At 44.1% G+C, this 17,388-nt stretch overlaps 1 protein-coding gene across 1 annotated transcript in view; it reads right to left on the bottom strand.

The window, feature by feature from the left end:
• Window positions 1-17,388, bottom strand: part of Mcad (Medium-chain acyl-CoA dehydrogenase) — a 62,981-nt gene that overhangs the window by 26,138 nt on the left and 19,455 nt on the right. The window contains exon 6 of the mRNA XM_068360541.1: window positions 7,496-7,650. Coding sequence (XP_068216642.1) covers window positions 7,496-7,650 — 155 coding nt within the window. The remainder of the gene's footprint in view (window positions 1-7,495; window positions 7,651-17,388) is intronic.

The following is a 17,388-nucleotide window of genomic DNA, read 5'->3' on the forward strand; positions in this document are numbered from 1 at the left end:
TTGTCGCATTGAATGGACAAGTTGAGAAGGGATAGATCTAGAATCACTCTTCTCTTGTCTGAATCCTTCTTCGGGACACTGAACAGCCGACCTTGAAACTTCAGATGTTTCGTTTCTTGTATGGCGTTCTTTTGTAAAAGATCCTGGACAAATTCGACCAGGTCCGGAGTGGAATGTTGACGAAATTTGTTCGGAGGAGGAGGTCCTTGAATCCAACTCCACCCTAGTCCCTTGGAGATGATACTGAACGCCCAGGGACTGAACCTCCATTTGTTGCGGAAGGCATAGAGCCTCCCCCCTACCTGCTGCACCTCAGTATTGGTTTGAGGAGTTGCCTCCACGTCCGCCTCGGAAGTTCTTTCCTCTGCGAAAGGCTCTTCCCCTGCCTTTGTTCTGGTTAGAGCCACGGTGGTAGCCTCTACCTCTACCATAACTCTGGGAAGAGCTATGAGCCTCGTAGGACTGGTTAAAGGCAGGGGAAGTGGCGGAGGCACCAGAAAGCTGGCTCTTAGGTAGCAGAACGGTGACATAGTCATCCGAAGGAGCCCGAGAGGTGGAAGGCTGTGCAGGGACAACAGAAGATGGAGGAAGAGGCAGCCGGAAGTTGGATGAAGCACTCTGTTGTTGCCTGAACTGGGTGGAGGTATATGGTCTAAGCTTCTTCCTACCCCGGGCTTGATAATTTGCGGGGTCATACAGTAGGGTCCCGAATTACACGTGTTCTAATTACGCGATTCCTCAATTACGCGATCGATAGTTTTTAAAAATTAATTTTCCTGTATTTGCGAGGAGCATTCTAAATCCGCGAGTCAAGCACCGCGAAGCGTAGGAAATCTATTGTTTTCTCAATTGTATTGGGGGGGGGGGGGGATGGTTCCCCGATGTCTGAGAAGGGGGGGGGGGAGAATGTGAGAGAAAGATTTCTGTTCAAACATTTTAAGACTAGTTTTGGATGAAAAATGTTAAGGTTTGCCCATCTGTTGTGTGAACTTGTCGCTAGGCCTAGCCTAACTGTCCAACACCTATATGTATAATATTCCATATTTGTACTAATTAATTTTTATACTTACGTTGTGATTATGGTGAAAAATCCTTATTCATTAAACTTTAAATTAAAAACCATCAAAATAAAGACTATTTTATATCATGCTACTGCCAAACATGTCACTACAACCAAACCCATTACTTTGTTTAGTACGTTCCATCGCCGATCATAACGAACTCGCTAACCAATTTTAACATATGTCTATAGGTTAACTTTTGCGGCAAAAGATATCTTACCAGGTACTATGTAATAATAATGTTATAATTAATGTTTTATTTATCCTTAGAAAATCAAAATATATGAAATATGAGCAATTTTGTTTCGTGTTGTTTTTTTTTCCTAAAAAAACGCCTTCTTAAAAGGAAAACGTTTTTTTTTTACGTTTCATCGTCGATCATAAACGCATTTACTCCTGAAAGTGATATTGAAGAGCTTTTACTAAAGATGTTATTATAAATAAAGATTATAAATAGGTGGTAAAATATCTATAATTAAAGTGTAGAAGCATCAAGAAATGTTGGGGTTCACCCTTTACATAAGAATGTACTGTACATTGGATTAGACAGAACGTAGAAAAAATCAATTTAGGAAAAATCGGTATTCGATATCCTCTTCATCAGCATCGTCATTCGTCAATCGGGCTTTTTATTTTTTTTATTCTCAGTCGCTAACTAGTTATCGAACTGCCAAGATCTGCACACATTCCGATAATTCACATTTGAAGGTTTTCTGGGAGAGGATGGATAGAGAAAATACCGAACTATATAAAATGTTTTTATAACCTGTTAAGCGTCACCCACGTGATAAACCGTTCACCACGATCTACTCGGTACCGCCTTCAACTGTATATTCCGTTCATGACTTTAATTGCATTTTACAAGCCGTCAGTCTCGTGATGTTACTTTACTCGTATAGTAAGTATAGGGTCACCACTTGGCAACACTCTCAGCATATGGGGACTGTGAATAGAAACTTATATGATGTCTGGCAACTATTTTTCTGAAGGTAGCTTGATGTTACAAAACTCTGGTTTGAACTGGTTTCCTATCAGTGCGCTCGGGCATTCATGCATAAGTGGTTATTTGTTGTTGCTTTTGTAATGAAAGGTCTAAAGAGGAAGGTTATTTCTTTAGATGAAATAAATGATATTCTGGTTGAGGAATTTGATAATGATAACCTGTTTGATAATGAGAGCACTAGTTCTGAATCCTCCAGTGATGAGTATATTGAAGAAACAAAGTTTTCTTTCGATGCCGAAAGCGAAAATGACTTCTCATTACCGAATGACTGGACAACGAAATTTCACAAAACTATAAAGGGAAAGGAAACGCCGAGAGAGAGAAAGAGAGAGAGAGAGAGAGAGAGAGAGAGAGAGAGAGAGAGAGAGAGAGAGAGAGAGAGAGAGAGAGAGAGAGAATAAAGTGGATAAATAATGTACAAATGTATGACGAACATATTTGAAAACTATACAGGAAACGATATGAAGAGAGAGAGAGAGAGAGAGAGAGAGAGAGAGAGAGAGAGAGAGAGAGAGAGAGAGAGAGAGAGAGAGAGAGAGAGAGACCTATCCCTTTCCTTTGGTTGCTTATCCAGGCGTAAGATTTACGATTGAAGATAAAAAGAACCCATTAGAATATTCAGTATTATGTAGCCATTTGAAATTAAATAATAGTAGTATTAATTGTTTTTTTTACTCAACCATTTAATTAATATCCCTACTTTTAACTATAATTACGAATTATAAGCATAAAGAAATTATATTAACTTTGAAAAATTATCATTAGTGAAATGACCGCTCAGGGCAAAAAAAAGCGTGATTATCGTACAGCAGCCTAGTGCACACTTGCGCCTAGTGGCCGTGTTTACGTGTGGGAGTGTCATCATGGGTATACAGTACTATACTGTAATTTTTAACTATTGCTAGATACTGTATCAAACCTTGAAAACCCTTTTTTGTTTTTTGTATCTATAGGAAATAATTCTACATCATTCGGAAAATACTGAAAACAGTAAGCTATGCATAGTACAGTAGTAAATACTACAGTCATAGAAAATTATCAAAACTTTAACAACTTTTTATTGTTTTATTTATCCATAAAAGAAATTTTGTACAGTATTTTATAAAAAAAATCTATAAGAAGGATTTCTTACAGTATTGTTAAGATAAAAGCTACAGTATATATATATATATATATATATATATATATATATATATATATATATATATATATATATATATATATATATATATATATATGTTTTATATATATATAATATATACATACATACATACACACATACATACACACACACAGTGTATATACAGTATATATATATAGCTAGAAAGCTAGAAATGGAGTGAAAAAAAAAATTGACGGGTAGGTTGCTGTTTGCCGCCATGATGTGTTTCGAAATGTACGAATTTCCAATTACACGAGGCCTTTCATCGACCAAATTCTCGCATAATTCGGGACCCTACTGTACTTGCGTTTAGGGGTCAAACCCCAACGGGCTTTAAGGCTCTGATTAACCCTAATGGCCTCCGCCAAGACTTCCTCTACGAGATCCTCGGGGAAGAGATTTGAACCCCAACAGGAGGACCGGATGAGTTTATTAGGTTCATGCCTAATCGTCGCCTCAGCTAGAACATGCTTGCGACATCTGCGTTTAGCAGTAGCGAAGTCATACAAGTCATAATATAAAGACTGTAACGTAGCCTTGTTGAGAGACTTAAAAATACTCTCCGTATCGTAAGTCAAGGCTATCGACTCCGTGGATGTGGCCAGGTTTAGAGTACGGCCCACACGTAGGCGGGAATCATATTCCTGTTTAATGAGGGATTCCGGGAGACGGGGAAGCTTCTCACTAAACAAGACTGAGGCACAGTCTGCTGCAAGCTTGCCGGAGGTAAAGGTGGTATGGACATTGTCCCAACACTCAATACCTGAGGGAAGAAGGAGGGAGATTGGATCCACCTCTCGGATGGGAGGCAAGGGCTTCTCCTCCAGAGCATATTGAAAGGCAAGCTCTGCCACCTTATTGACGCATGGAGTCAAGGTGTTCTTGTCCATTAAGAACATCGTAAAGGAGCTTTTATAAGGCGTCAGCATGGTGTTAGTGCAGCCGATGTCATTCAAAAATCTGGCCCAAACAGATTGGGCTTGCTCCTTCGGGAAGATGACCGTCTCTTTGGGGACCTTGTCTAATCGGACTAAAGCTTCCTCGGTAAGTCTGGCATAACCATGAAATGGAAATGCCAGACCCGGAGGAAAGAATTCAAAGTCCTCTAGAGGACGAGTGCCAAGGCCCTCCAGAGTCAACATTCCGTCTGAGAACGGGGAATGAAGAGCCATCCGCCAGGGGTTGTTCTTGGCAAACGGCGGGAGCTTAGAGGCATCCGGTATGAGAGAGCTTTGGACTCTCTCCGGAGCTCCTTGCTCTAAAGCCCCAATTCTCTGACCGAAGTTAGAGAACATCGTGTCCATCCTCGACTGCATCTCCGAAACCAACTTTGCCTGCATCTCCGACACGATGCGAAGCATAGCTGATTCGGAAAGGCCCGGGCTAGCAGCAGGAGGGGCGGAAGGAACTTCCGGGTCGTGAGACTTAGAGGAGGAACCAGAGGTCTTTGAAGACGGGTTCGTACCATGTTTAGAGCCATGAGAAGTCTTGTGAGGCTTGCGAGCTTTGGGTAAGGTCCTTGAAGTAGACTTATCCTTAGGGGGAACCGGGTATGAACGTTGAGACGAATCACGGTCCCCAGAAAATCCAAGAAAAGAAGAGCGATCAGAAGAAGAAGAAAGAGCGGGGCTGAGGATAGGAATCTCAGCGCCGGACACACCTGCCTCACTTACCACCCTACCTGTATCCGGCTCGTCTAGCAACATTGGTTCGACGTCCAGGTTCATGGAGGCAACATTGTCCTCCAGACCTCCGGGGGCGTCCGATGGATCTTGCTCTGGGTCGATGAGACCCGTTATAGTGGCATCAATGTGGGCAATGATGGGAGCTGCCACATGCCTAGCCACAGCAGCTGAAGACTTGGCGTTGGGGTAAACCATGGTGCAGTAGTCCTCAGATAGGACGTACGGCCGCTTAGACTTCACATTCCGGGCAAACCCACCAACCCACACCTTCAGTGTGGCCCGAGCCGCAGACTTTTGCTCCGGGGATGCCTGAAATAATAGTGGGAATTATAAAAGGGAGACTCCCAATGGTCCTTCAAGACCATAGATATCTTACTAATAGTAAATAAAATAAGAAGGCAATATAGCCAACGGGACTCACCGAGTCAGATCCAAGGGTAGTGATGAGGTCGAAGCAAATCACACAGTTATCCGGGTGCCATACCACAACGTCTTCCAGTTGAACCCCACAAGGGGCGTGAGATCGGCAGACGGAGTGGCCACAAGGCTGGTGCAGAACAGCTGCACAGGCCGGCGTCAGACAATGCACCATCTATAAAAAGAATAGTATATGAGAAACTGTAATTCTCTTAAGTAGGGGCGGGTCTGGAGGACCCGGGCCTAACATAGGTCTAACACAAGATTAGAGCTTAACTGCACTATTCTTTAAGTAGGGGCGGGTCCGGAGGACCCGGGCCTAACATAGGTCTAACACAAGAATAGAGCTTAACTGTACTATTCTTTTAAGTAGGGGCGGGTCCGGAGGACCCGGGCCTAACATAGGTCTAACACAAGATTAGAGCTTAACTGTACTATTCTTTAAGTAGGGGCGGGTCCGGAGGACCCGGGCCTAACATAGGTCTAACACAAGATTAGAGCTTAACTGTACTTATTATTATTTTTTTTTTTTTTTTTTTATAAGTAGGGGCGGGTCCGGAGGACCCGGGCCTAACATAGGTCTAACGCAAGGTTAGAGCTTAACTGTAATATTCTTACATAGGGGCGGGACCGGAGGTCCCGGGCCTAAACATAAGTCTAACTTGAAACTTAAGTATAGCCATCCATTCCGGTCAAGCCGGGAGCATAAAAAAGGATGCAATAACAAGGAATTAAGACACATGGTGTCTGATTTCCCGGGGCGGAGTAGACCCCGGGCCGGGAAATAAAGGTATATTCAATACCAATTCCTTTAGGGACTCCGGGGTAGTGATCTGTCATATATAATCATCATAGGAAATGTTATAAAATAATAGGGGGGCGGAACTGTAACTAAGAACTGCCAATCGAACCCGGAGGGTTTCGTATAACATAAGCCAGAATGAAAAGTGAATATAAAATAGGGTGCACCGGGATCCAACTCTGTTGACCGGTGGCCAACCAGACTAGACAGAGACGAAACCGCCGGGCCACCCGGAGGACAAAGTCCATAAACACTTAACTACCCCCTCTAAAAGGAGGGAAGGCAACGGTCCCTTAGTGGAGGGGGGAGAAGCCTAGCCTCCCACCTAGCTAGAGGGGGAGCGTGGGGGAGGATCACGTGATACGAGGCAGCAGGGCTACCAACTGACGATCCCCAACCAGACAGATCAAACGGAGTAATGGCACAAATATTCATTATAATAATAATAATAGCGTTAAATATATGAATAAACACATAGAAAATTTTTGGGCAAGGCATGCAACATAAATAATTAAATCACAAAAGACACACCTGATGGCTAAAAATAACATTGCCGCCTTAGCACGAAGGTCGGCAGCCATAGCGATACGTAAATGATATCGGCCCAAAAATTGAACCACGAGGATTCTAAACGCTAAATAATGAATATTCACAATAACAAATAATATTTGATAATAAAAATAATACACATAGTAACACCGCAAGTGAAAATTAAAAGCTCTCAAAAACAGGAGTACCAACTGTAGTGAAATCAAGCAAGATCGGTATGAACGAAGAGAATAAACTCCTATAATATAAATATTAAACGATCTAGGTTGCTCAAAACACAGTAAAACCCAGCTTGGTACTTAACTTAGACGGTGTCTCCTGGAAAACCGACGAAGAAGCCATAATTCAATGGAAAATAACCAAAAATCGAGAGCACAATAAAAAATGCGGGTTACTTCACTCGTCGTGCTAAAAGGAGTTGGGTTCTGAGCGGATGCATTGTAGTAGTACCGAGTGAGGTTGAACGGCTCTCCTCTATTGGGGTTCTCTGTCGTGGATTAATCTAAATAGTGCGGGACCTCTGGAATATACGCCCAATTTTATACCGACACCAATAGGTGAGCGAGCTAGTTAACCTAGCACTCCTTTACATTTTTTCTCTGGTATATTTAGCAGTAAATTACCTAAGAATAAGTGCTAAATGGAGCTTATTCACTGGGCGGCACAGGTTCGAGCCCAGAAAACTTGGTTTTAAAAAAGCATCTGGGACCTAAAATGAATATACTTCAATCTACCATGAAAGATTGAACTAATTAAGTTTTGCTCTACAGGCATGGAAATATTGTACCAGCAAACATAAAGTTCCTTGAAACTTACTTAGTTCTTGCAAGAAGGAAATACCAGTTAGCCACTCCACCATTAGTAATCCACATTTTCGAGCCATTGATAACGTATGCATCTCCTTTCTTTTCAGCCCGAGTGCTAATACCAGCAACGTCAGAGCCAGCACCAGGCTCTGTTACACCATAGGCCTGAAAAAATACTTAAAAATGAATTATCCTCCACAATTACATATGGCCACAATTATACCTTCAAATATGAGAAATTTGGAAATAATTTGAATTTTTCCTAACTATATGGTCAGCCCCACTCTTCGTGAGGGTTAGGTTACACAGACAGGTGCGAAAAGCGCGATTTTGCATATATTTGGTACCCTAGGGAGGGATGACTCCTAATCTAACCTAACAACTCACTGCCCATTGCCTACACTCGGATAATTAACACACTAAGTACTGACTAATATTGTTTTTACTTGGTTTCTATCACATTACGATTATATCCATAGTTAATTGAGTTTTAATGAAACATTTATGTATGTTTGTTTTGAATTTTGGGTGTATTTTAACAATCAAGTATTACTGAATTAATTTTGTTTTACTTTTAGTTGTTATAATCAGATCAACTGATGTCTAGCTGCCGCTCTCAAAATCAGCCGCACAAACGAATAACAGTATTGTTTACACTATTCCCTAACTTATTCAAAATATTTACATTGTTAACATTACATAAGCATCAATGTGTTATAAGCCATCAAAATTTTCAATGTGTTATAGCTATCAAAATAGGCACACACACTCGCACATGCACACACTCACTCACTCTCACACTCTCACTCTGTTTCATAACAAATGATACTTTTGTTTCTTTACTAAGTCTCAATTGAATACTCACTGATGTAGCAGCAATAAATAATCTTATAAGTTTTATAATCAAGCACCACAGAGTTAAAAACTATAAACTATCATGCATCGGCAACATGAATAAAACTCGGATTAACTTTATTTGATTCAACTCCACAGTAAATAAAATATGAGAGAAGTATTTCAAATAAAACTATTGAAATTAGTATGCTAATTTGAAAAGGATAAATCAAGTAATAATTGCTTTTTATAGAAAATATGAAATATCCTTCGGGAGCATGCCTTAATCAGCTGATTTGGGAAGCATAAATATAAAAATTGGGAAAGATTATAATTCGCTATGATTTTACTTACAAATCCGATACTAAAATGTGAACATTAATTGCATTATTATTGGATACAGGTAGATGAAACACCAGTTCAATTAAAATCTAGTTAATTTCAAATATAGCTGTAATTTTTTACCACGGTAAATGGATATACAGTGTACAGCGACAGCTGGGATGAGATGGGTGGATAGAGAAGCAAGTGGCACGAAGCAAGCCCAGTGTAAAGGAGAGTGGGCTATTTGAAATCATCGCGCTGAGATTTTTTATCGCAAATATTTGAATTTTTATTTAATAGATATTACTATTCTCTATGTCGCACATTAGTGATATTGCGAAGTATAAACTCGGGTGTAGTGCGGGGCTGACTGTACAAACCTGGAGCTCTTTAGAATGGAGATATATTTTGGCGATGACTGTAACTAGCCGTTAAGCTTTTTGCGAAGTGTAACTACACTCCGCTAGTTAGCAGAGGGGTGGGGGAACCAGTGTATATCAACCGGCTCACAACAGTCCCTTTGCAATTGTGGCAGGACTTCCTTAGGGAGGTGACAGCGGGACCGGTATGTGTAAAGAGCTCTAGGTTTGTATAATTAAAAAAAATAAATATTATTTCCAAATTTGTCATTTATATGAACCATTATGCTCTTTACAGCAAAGATTCACTCTTAGGTGGGTGGAAGTCCAAAAACTAACAGGCTGGTGACTGACCCAGGGTGTTACTCTGTGCTTCGTGTGAGCTGTTTAGAGGCACCCTTCCACTTCGATAACTTAAAGTTAACGGCCTGGGGAATTCATGCTAAAGTATAAACACTTAGCAATGTGACTTGACCAGGTAAGTGTAAACTTGGAGCCAAACTTCACGCTAAACCTAAACATTGCCCGACTCCACCTCACTTGGAGATCAGGGACAGAAATATATACAAATATACCATGTTACACAAGGGACAATGGTACTCACCTGCAGTTAGAGGAGGTCAGGTTACACAGTTCCTCAGATGCTGAAAACCAAAGAGAGGGGAGAATTTGAAATAGGAAGAGGCCAATCACTCATACATTCATTCTAGTCTCAAAACAGTTGATCCATTGGTTGATGATGTTGTGTGTCAGGAACTCTAACGTCTGGTCACTGGCCAGTGGAGAAATCCTCATTCTTCACAAGATAGTCCACTGATCGAAACCAGTAAACAAGCTATGAAACGGATTGCAAAGCGTCCTTTATCACCCGTTCCATGTTGGTAGCGTCTGCTGCAGCTTGTCCAGGGATGTATTCTGGGTTAGTGCCAGAATTACACAATCTATGGGTAATGGAGAAGGATCGCCATCACTGTCTCATAATACCGTACTTCCTTTGTCTTACATGCGGCGGAGGAAGTAAACGAGACAAGCTCACAGATCTGAGGGACTGTGATGCTCCCACCAACTGGGCGTAATCCCTCCACTTTGATGCCTTGACCCCCATTGACCAGAGCAAAGCTACTCTAGTCTTGGTGGGCCTCAGTGTATCATAGAAGAGGTCTAGGAGAGTGCCCTTTCCCTCTGCTGTAACTTGATCCGGTTCCCTCAAGGAATTAATCTTCCTGATCCAAGAAAGGACTTGTCCCCCAAGGAATTAATCTTTCTAAAGCAAGAAAGGACTTGCAGAAAGACCTGGTCTGCATCTTTCTGTTCCAAGGGGGAGATCTTGGGGCGGCAGATGCAGGTAATAACCCATTGGAAAGTTCTGAACCATCGTCAATATGTTCTTCCTCCTCCGAGCTTAAACCCATAGCATCCTGGGGAGGGTCTCGGTCATCAACTGAAGTCCTTTTCGCAAAAGAAGGCACTCTCGGAGAGAGGCCACTGTGCTCCAGCCTTACAGAGACAGATGCAAGTGGCAACGGACCTTCGCCTTGAACTGGTCGCACAGAACTTGATTGCCAATTCTTCAGGATGGTCTTAGTGTCCTACCTTTCACACAGGTAATGTTAAAGTCTGCAAGACTTAGGCCCTTGACCTTTGGAGAGAGTGGGAGGAGGTGGAGGAGCTTCTGCTACTGCAGCGAATGGCTCTGGCTAGTCTATCTCTAAAGGCGACAGCCTATAGTTGTCCAGGAACGAGACCTCCACTCCCCTTGAAGGAACTTGAAACCTCCAGGGGGATGGTAGGAGTGTCCAGAGGTGGAAATACAAGAGGAATGTTAGTCGGTCCTGCCTGCACCAGGTCTAAGAACCATGGCGCGTCCTTCGAGAACAGCAGCGTTCCTGAACAGGCGCCACGAGGGTGTTTTCTTGGGTTTGCTGGAGTGCCAAAGAGAGGTAGAGCACGAGAGATGACGCCTCATGCTCTTCATCTCTGTGTGACTTCCGTGTCAACAGAGGATGCTGACAAAGCTCCCTTACCCTGTAAGTGTAAGGGAACTTGCTGTTCGGCATGGAAAGCAGACCGATGGAGCAGTGAGTGCTGGTGAGAAGAAGGCTGATAAGGCGTGCTAGCGCGCACACCTACATCAAAGCACACAGATAAGGTGTTGTTTATCTGGGCTTACTTTGCCAGTTGTGTATAGTGAGTTGTAGTGAGCAGCGCATGTAGTAGAGGTAGCAAGCGTCCCCATCAATCAGAAGAGCTTGCCCACCCCCCACCCCGTTGCTAGGTGGTTGGGTGTGCACCAGCACGCATGACTCGTCTGCCAGACTGATGTTGGCGCACTCTCCTATTTGCGTTTTCCGCCGGAAGGGAAATGCACGCAACCTTCCGTTCCCATAAAGGAAAGGAAGAACGGGCAACTGCTGAATGGTTGCACACAGGCAATGAGGCAGATTCTACCTCACGAGAGATAGAAACTTTAGGCTCAAGGTCCTGAGAGCTTGGCCGCACAAAGCGACAAGCAATATACTATTTCCTATGGACATGACAGCAAGGACTGATTGATTGATTTGAAGTTTTCTGGCATCTTGACATCGCAGGTCATTGACGCTGATATCGTTCATCATAAATAAAGAATAAAAGAATATTTAATTAAAACCATAAAAGCACATATACCTACATACATATACCATGGCACTTCCCCCAATTTTGGGGGGTAGCCGACATCAACAAAGAAACAAAAACAAAAAGGGGACCTCTACTCTCTACGTTCCTCCCAGCCTAACAAGGGACTCAACCGAGTTCAGCTGGTACTGCTAGGGTGTCACAGCCCACCCTCCCATTATAAAAATTAAACAACTTTCAGAAGATTTGCTTCTGAAATAAATCTTGGCAAGGATGTACCTGCCATCCTCACCTTGAGCCTCAAACAGATATTTATTTCTTTCCATCCTATAAGTAAGGCATTCAGTCAACAAATGCCTCACTGGCAAGGGTATCAAACAGTCATCGCAATATGGTTGGTGTTGGCTAGTTATCAGAAACTCATGTGTCATCCTAGTGTGACTAATGCAGAGACGACAAAGAGTAGGCTCCCACTTGTGGGGCATCACGTTATACCTCCAAGAGGATATAAAATTGGTAATTTTTCTCATCTTATTTTCAATTAAACAATCCCAATGCGATTGACAATTATTATACATAAAATTCTTAATTGTAGGTAAAAAATCATTAAAGGGAATGCGATACCTTCTTGGAAGCAACACAGCTGCAGCATTCTTTGCCAATGAATCTGTCTCCTCATTTCCAGACACACCTGCGTGTGCCGGAACCAAGCAAAATCGAACTGTTATACCTTTCAGGCCAATAATTAAAAGCCACTCTAAAATCTTTAAAATGTTATTTTTATAATAAAATAAATTTTTGAATATACTTACCCGGTGATTATATAAGCTGCAGCTCTGCTGCTCGACAGAAAACTCTACGTTCAAAATCCGCCAGCGATCGCCATGCAGGTAGGGGGTGTACATCAACAGCGCCATCTGTCGGGCAGGTACTCAGTACTCAATGTAAACACAGAACTCAATTTTCTCCTCGGTCCACTGGGTCTCTATTGGGGAGGAAGGGAGGGTCCTTTAATATATAATCACCGGGTAAGTATATTCAAAAATTTATTTTATTATAAAAATAACATTTTTCAATATTAAACTTAGCCGGTGATTATATAAGCTGAATCACACCCAGGGGGGTGGGTAGAGACCAGCAATAATTGTTTACATTATTATGAGCTAAGGATTTTTTTATTTCATTTTAGCAGTTATTCAAAATAACAAACATAAAATAAATAAGTACCTGGTAAGGAAGTCGACTTGAACAATTACTCTGCCTTTTTAAGTACGTCTTCCTTACGGAGCCTCGCGATCCTCTTAGGATGCTGAGCGACCCCTAGGAGCTGAAGTATCAAGGGTTGCAACCCATACTACAGGACCTCATCAAAACCTCTAATCTAGGCGCTTCTCAAGAAAAGAATTTGACCACCCGCCAAATCAACCAGGATGCGAAAGGCTTCTTAGCCTTCCGGACAACCCAAAAAACAACAATAAAAAACATTTCAAGAGAAAGATTAAAAAGGTTATGGAATTAGGGGAATGTAGTGGTTGAGCCCTCACCCACTACTGCACTCGCTGCTACGAATGGTCCCAGGGTGTAGCAGTTCTCGTAAAGAGACTGGACATCTTTAAGATAAAAAGACGCGAACACTGATTTGCTTCTCCAATAGGTTGCGTCCATTATACTCTGCAGAGATCTATTTTGTTTAAAGGCCACTGAAGTTGCGACAGCTCTAACTTCATGTGTCCTTACCCTCAGCAAAGCTTGGTCTTCGTCACTCAGATGGGAATGAGCTTCTCGTATCAACAGTCTGATATAATAAGATAAGGCATTCTTTGACATGGGCAAAGAAGGTTTCTTAATAGAACACCATAAAGCTTCTGACTGTCCTCGTAAAGGTTGAGTTCGTTTTGAATAGAACTTAAGAGCTCTAACAGGGCATAAGACTCTTTCTAGTTCATTTCCAACCATATTTGAAAGGCTTGGAATATCGAACGATTTCGGCCAAGGACGAAAAGGTAACTCGTTTTTGGCTAGAAAACCAAGCTGTAAAGAACATGTAGCCGTTTCAGATGAAAATCCGATGTTCCTGCTGAAGGCGTGAATCTCACTGACTCTTTTAGCTGTGGCCAAGCAAACCAGGAAAAGAGTCTTTAAAGTGAGATCTTTAAAGGAGGCTGATTGTAGCGGCTCGAACCTTTCTGACATAAGGAATCTTAGTACCACGTCTAAATTCCAACCAGGTGTAGCCAAACGACGCTCCTTCGTGGTCTCAAAAGACTTAAGGAGGTCCTGTAGATCTTTGTTGTTGGAAAGATCTAAGCCTCTGTGACGGAAGACTGATGCCAACATGCTTCTGTAACCTTTGATCGTGGGAGCTGAAAGAGATCTTTCTTTCCTCAGATATAATAGGAAGTCAGCTATTTGGGTTACAGAGGTACTGGTCGAGGATACTGATACTGACTTGCACCAGTTTCGGAAGACTTCCCACTTCGACTGGTAGACTCTAAGAGTGGATGTCCTCCTTGCTCTAGCAATCGCCCTGGCTGCCTCCTTCGAAAAGCCTCTAGCTCTAGAGAGTCTTTCGATAGTCTGAAGGCAGTCAGACGAAGAGCGTGGAGGCCTTGGTGTACCTTCTTTACGTGTGGCTGACGTAGAAGGTCCACCCTTAGAGGAAGAGTTCTGGGAACGTCCACCAGCCATTGAAGTACCTCGGTGAACCATTCTCTCGCGGGCCAGAGGGGAGCAACTAACGTCAACCTTGTCCCTTCGTGAGAGGCGAACTTCTGCAGTACCTTGTTGACAATCTTCAACGGGGGGAATGCATAAAGGTCTAGATGTGACCAATCCAGTAGAAAGGCATCTATATGAACTGCTGCTGGGTCCGGGATTGGTGAGCAATATATTGGGAGCCTCTTGGTCATCGAGGTTGCGAAGAGATATATGGTAGGCTGGCCCCATGTGGCCCACAGTCTCTTGCACACATCCTTGTGTAGGGTCCATTCTGTTGGAATGATTTGTCCCTTCCGACTGAGGCAGTCCGCCATGACATTCAAGTGGCCTTGGATGAACCTCGTTACTAGTGAAAGGTTTAGATCTTTTGACCAGGTGAGGAGGTCCCTTGCGATCTCGTACAACGTCAAAGAATGGGTCCCTCCTTGCTTGGAGATGTACGCCAAAGCCGTGGTGTTGTCCGAGTTCACCTCCACCACTTTGCCTTGAAGGAGGGACTTGAAGCTTTTCAAGGCCAGATGAACTGCCAGTAGCTCCTTGCAGTTGATATGTAACGTTCTTTGATGCGAGTTCCAAGTTCCCGAGCATTCCCGACCGTCTAAAGTCGCACCCCAGCCCGTGTCCGATGCGTCCGAGAAGAGAACGTGGTTGGGGGTCTGAACCGCCAGTGGCAGACCCTCTCTGAGGCTGATACTGTCCTTCCACCAAGTCAGGGACGACTTCATCTTCTCGGAAATGGGGATCGAGACCGCTTCTAGCGTCTTGTCCTTTTTCCAGTAAACAGCTAGGTGAAATTGAAGGGGACGGAGGTGTAGTCTCCCTAACGAAACGAACTGTTCCAGGGATGATAGCGTCCCTATCAGACTCATCCACTGTCTGACTGAACATCGTTCCCTCTTCAGCATGTTCTGGATGCATACCTGGGCTTGACTTGTTCTGGGGGCCGACGGAAAAGCCCGAAAAGCTTGACTGTGAATCTCCATCCCTAAATACACAATAGTTTGGGATGGGACCAGTTGAGACTTTTCTATATTGACCAGGAGACCCAATTCCTTGATCAGATCTAGAGTCCACTTTAGATTCTCCAGACAGCGACGACTGGAAGAAGCTCTTAGAAGCCAGTCGTCCAAATAGAGGGAGGCTCTGATGTCCGCTAAATGAAGGAATTTGGCTATATTCCTCATCAGCCTCGTAAACACAAGAGGAGCTGTGCTTAGGCCAAAGCACAGGGCTTGAAATTGGTGGACAACCTTTTCGTAAACGAACCTCAGAAAAGGTTGGGAGTCTGGGTGGATGGGGACGTGAAAGTATGCGTCCCTTAGGTCTAAAGAGACCATCCAGTCTTCCTTTCTGACCGCTGCTAGAACAGACTTTGTGGTCTCCATGGCGAACGTCTGCTTTGTGACAAAGACATTCAGCGCACTGACGTCTAGCACCGGCCTCCACCCTCCTGTCTTCTTTACCACTAAGAAGAGACGGTTGTAGAAGCCCGGGGATTGATGGTCCCGGACTTTGACTACCGCTCCCTTTTCTAGTAAGAGAGACACCTCCTGCTTCAAAGCTCGTCTCTTGTGTTCCTCTCTGTACCTGGGAGAGAGATCGATGGGACACGTTGCTAGAGGGGGTTTGCGGAAAAACGGGATCTTGTACCCTTCTCTGAGCAGCTTCACAGATTGTGCATCTGCGCCTCTTGCCTCCCAGGTCTGCCAGAAGTTCTTGAGTCTGGCTCCCACTGCTGTCTGAAGAAGGAGGCAGTCAGACTCTGCCTTTAAAGGACTTGGTACCTTTCTTCTTCCCACGTCTCCCTTCGGCACGAGCACCTCCTCTGCTGGAGGCTCTGCCACGAAAGGGCGGAATGAATCTGGACGCTGGAGTGTCCATCCTGGGTCTTGACACGGAAGGCAAAGGGGTGGCTTTGCGGGCAGAAGACGCAACCAGGTCATGGGTGTCCTTCTGAATCAAAGAGGCAGCAATCTCCTTAATTAAGTCCTCCGGAAAAAGGGACTTTGAGAGAGGAGCAAAAAGGAGTTCAGATCTCTGACATGGTGTTACTCCAGCTGACAGGAACGTGCAAAGGTTCTCCCGTTTCTTGAGGACCCCGGATACGAACGAAGCCGCAAGTTCACTAGACCCGTCTCGTATGGCCTTGTCCATGCAGGACATTATGAGCAAGGAAGATTCCTTGTCAGACGGGGAGATCTTCCTGCTCAAAGCTCCCAGACACCAGTCCAAAAAGTTAAAGACCTCAAAGGCTCTAAACACTCCTTTCAACAGATGGTCTAAGTCCGTAGGAGACCAGCATATCTTAGAGCGTCTCATGGCTAGCCTGCGGGGAGAGTCTACCAGGCTTGAGAAGTCGCCCTGGGCAGAGGCAGGAACTCCCAAGCCGAGAACTTCTCCCGTGGCATACCAGACGCTCGATCTGGAGGAGAGTTTCGCAGGGGGAAACGAAAACGCTGTCTTCCCTAGGTCCTTTTTGGACTGCATCCAGTCTCCTAAAACCCGTAAAGCTCTCTTGGACGAGCGGGCGAGGACGAGTTTCGTAAAGGCAGGCGCGGATGACTGCGTACCTGAAGCAAACTCTGATGGAGGGGAGCGTGGGGCCGCAGACACAAACTGGTCCGGATACATCTCTTTGAACAGAGCAAGAACTTTCCTAAAGTCCAAAGAGGGTTGCGTGGTCTTGGGTTCGTCAAGGTCCGTATGTGGGTCATCAATGTGGGCCGCGTCGTCATCATCAGAGAGTCCATCATCTGAGAACTGAGGAGGAAGCGGCAAAGGAGTAGGAATCGGCTGGTCAGCTGAGTCCGGCAGCACGGGTGCACGCGTGACTGAACCGGACGCAACGTCATGGAACTGTTGCCCAGTCTGTGAACTGGCAACAACCATAGCAGCGCGGGGACGCATAGCGTCTACTCCAGACTGTGTAGTCTGATGTGGGCGAGCAGAGGTAACCACAATGGGTTGCGGAGGTTGACGCACAGCGTCAAAACAAAACAACTTAGACTGTTGTTGTACCTCGCGAACGTCAACGGAAGGTTCCGTGCGTCGCTGA

This window comes from Palaemon carinicauda, chromosome 37 (genome assembly GCF_036898095.1).
Source record: "Palaemon carinicauda isolate YSFRI2023 chromosome 37, ASM3689809v2, whole genome shotgun sequence".
Taxonomy (NCBI): domain Eukaryota; kingdom Metazoa; phylum Arthropoda; class Malacostraca; order Decapoda; family Palaemonidae; genus Palaemon; species Palaemon carinicauda.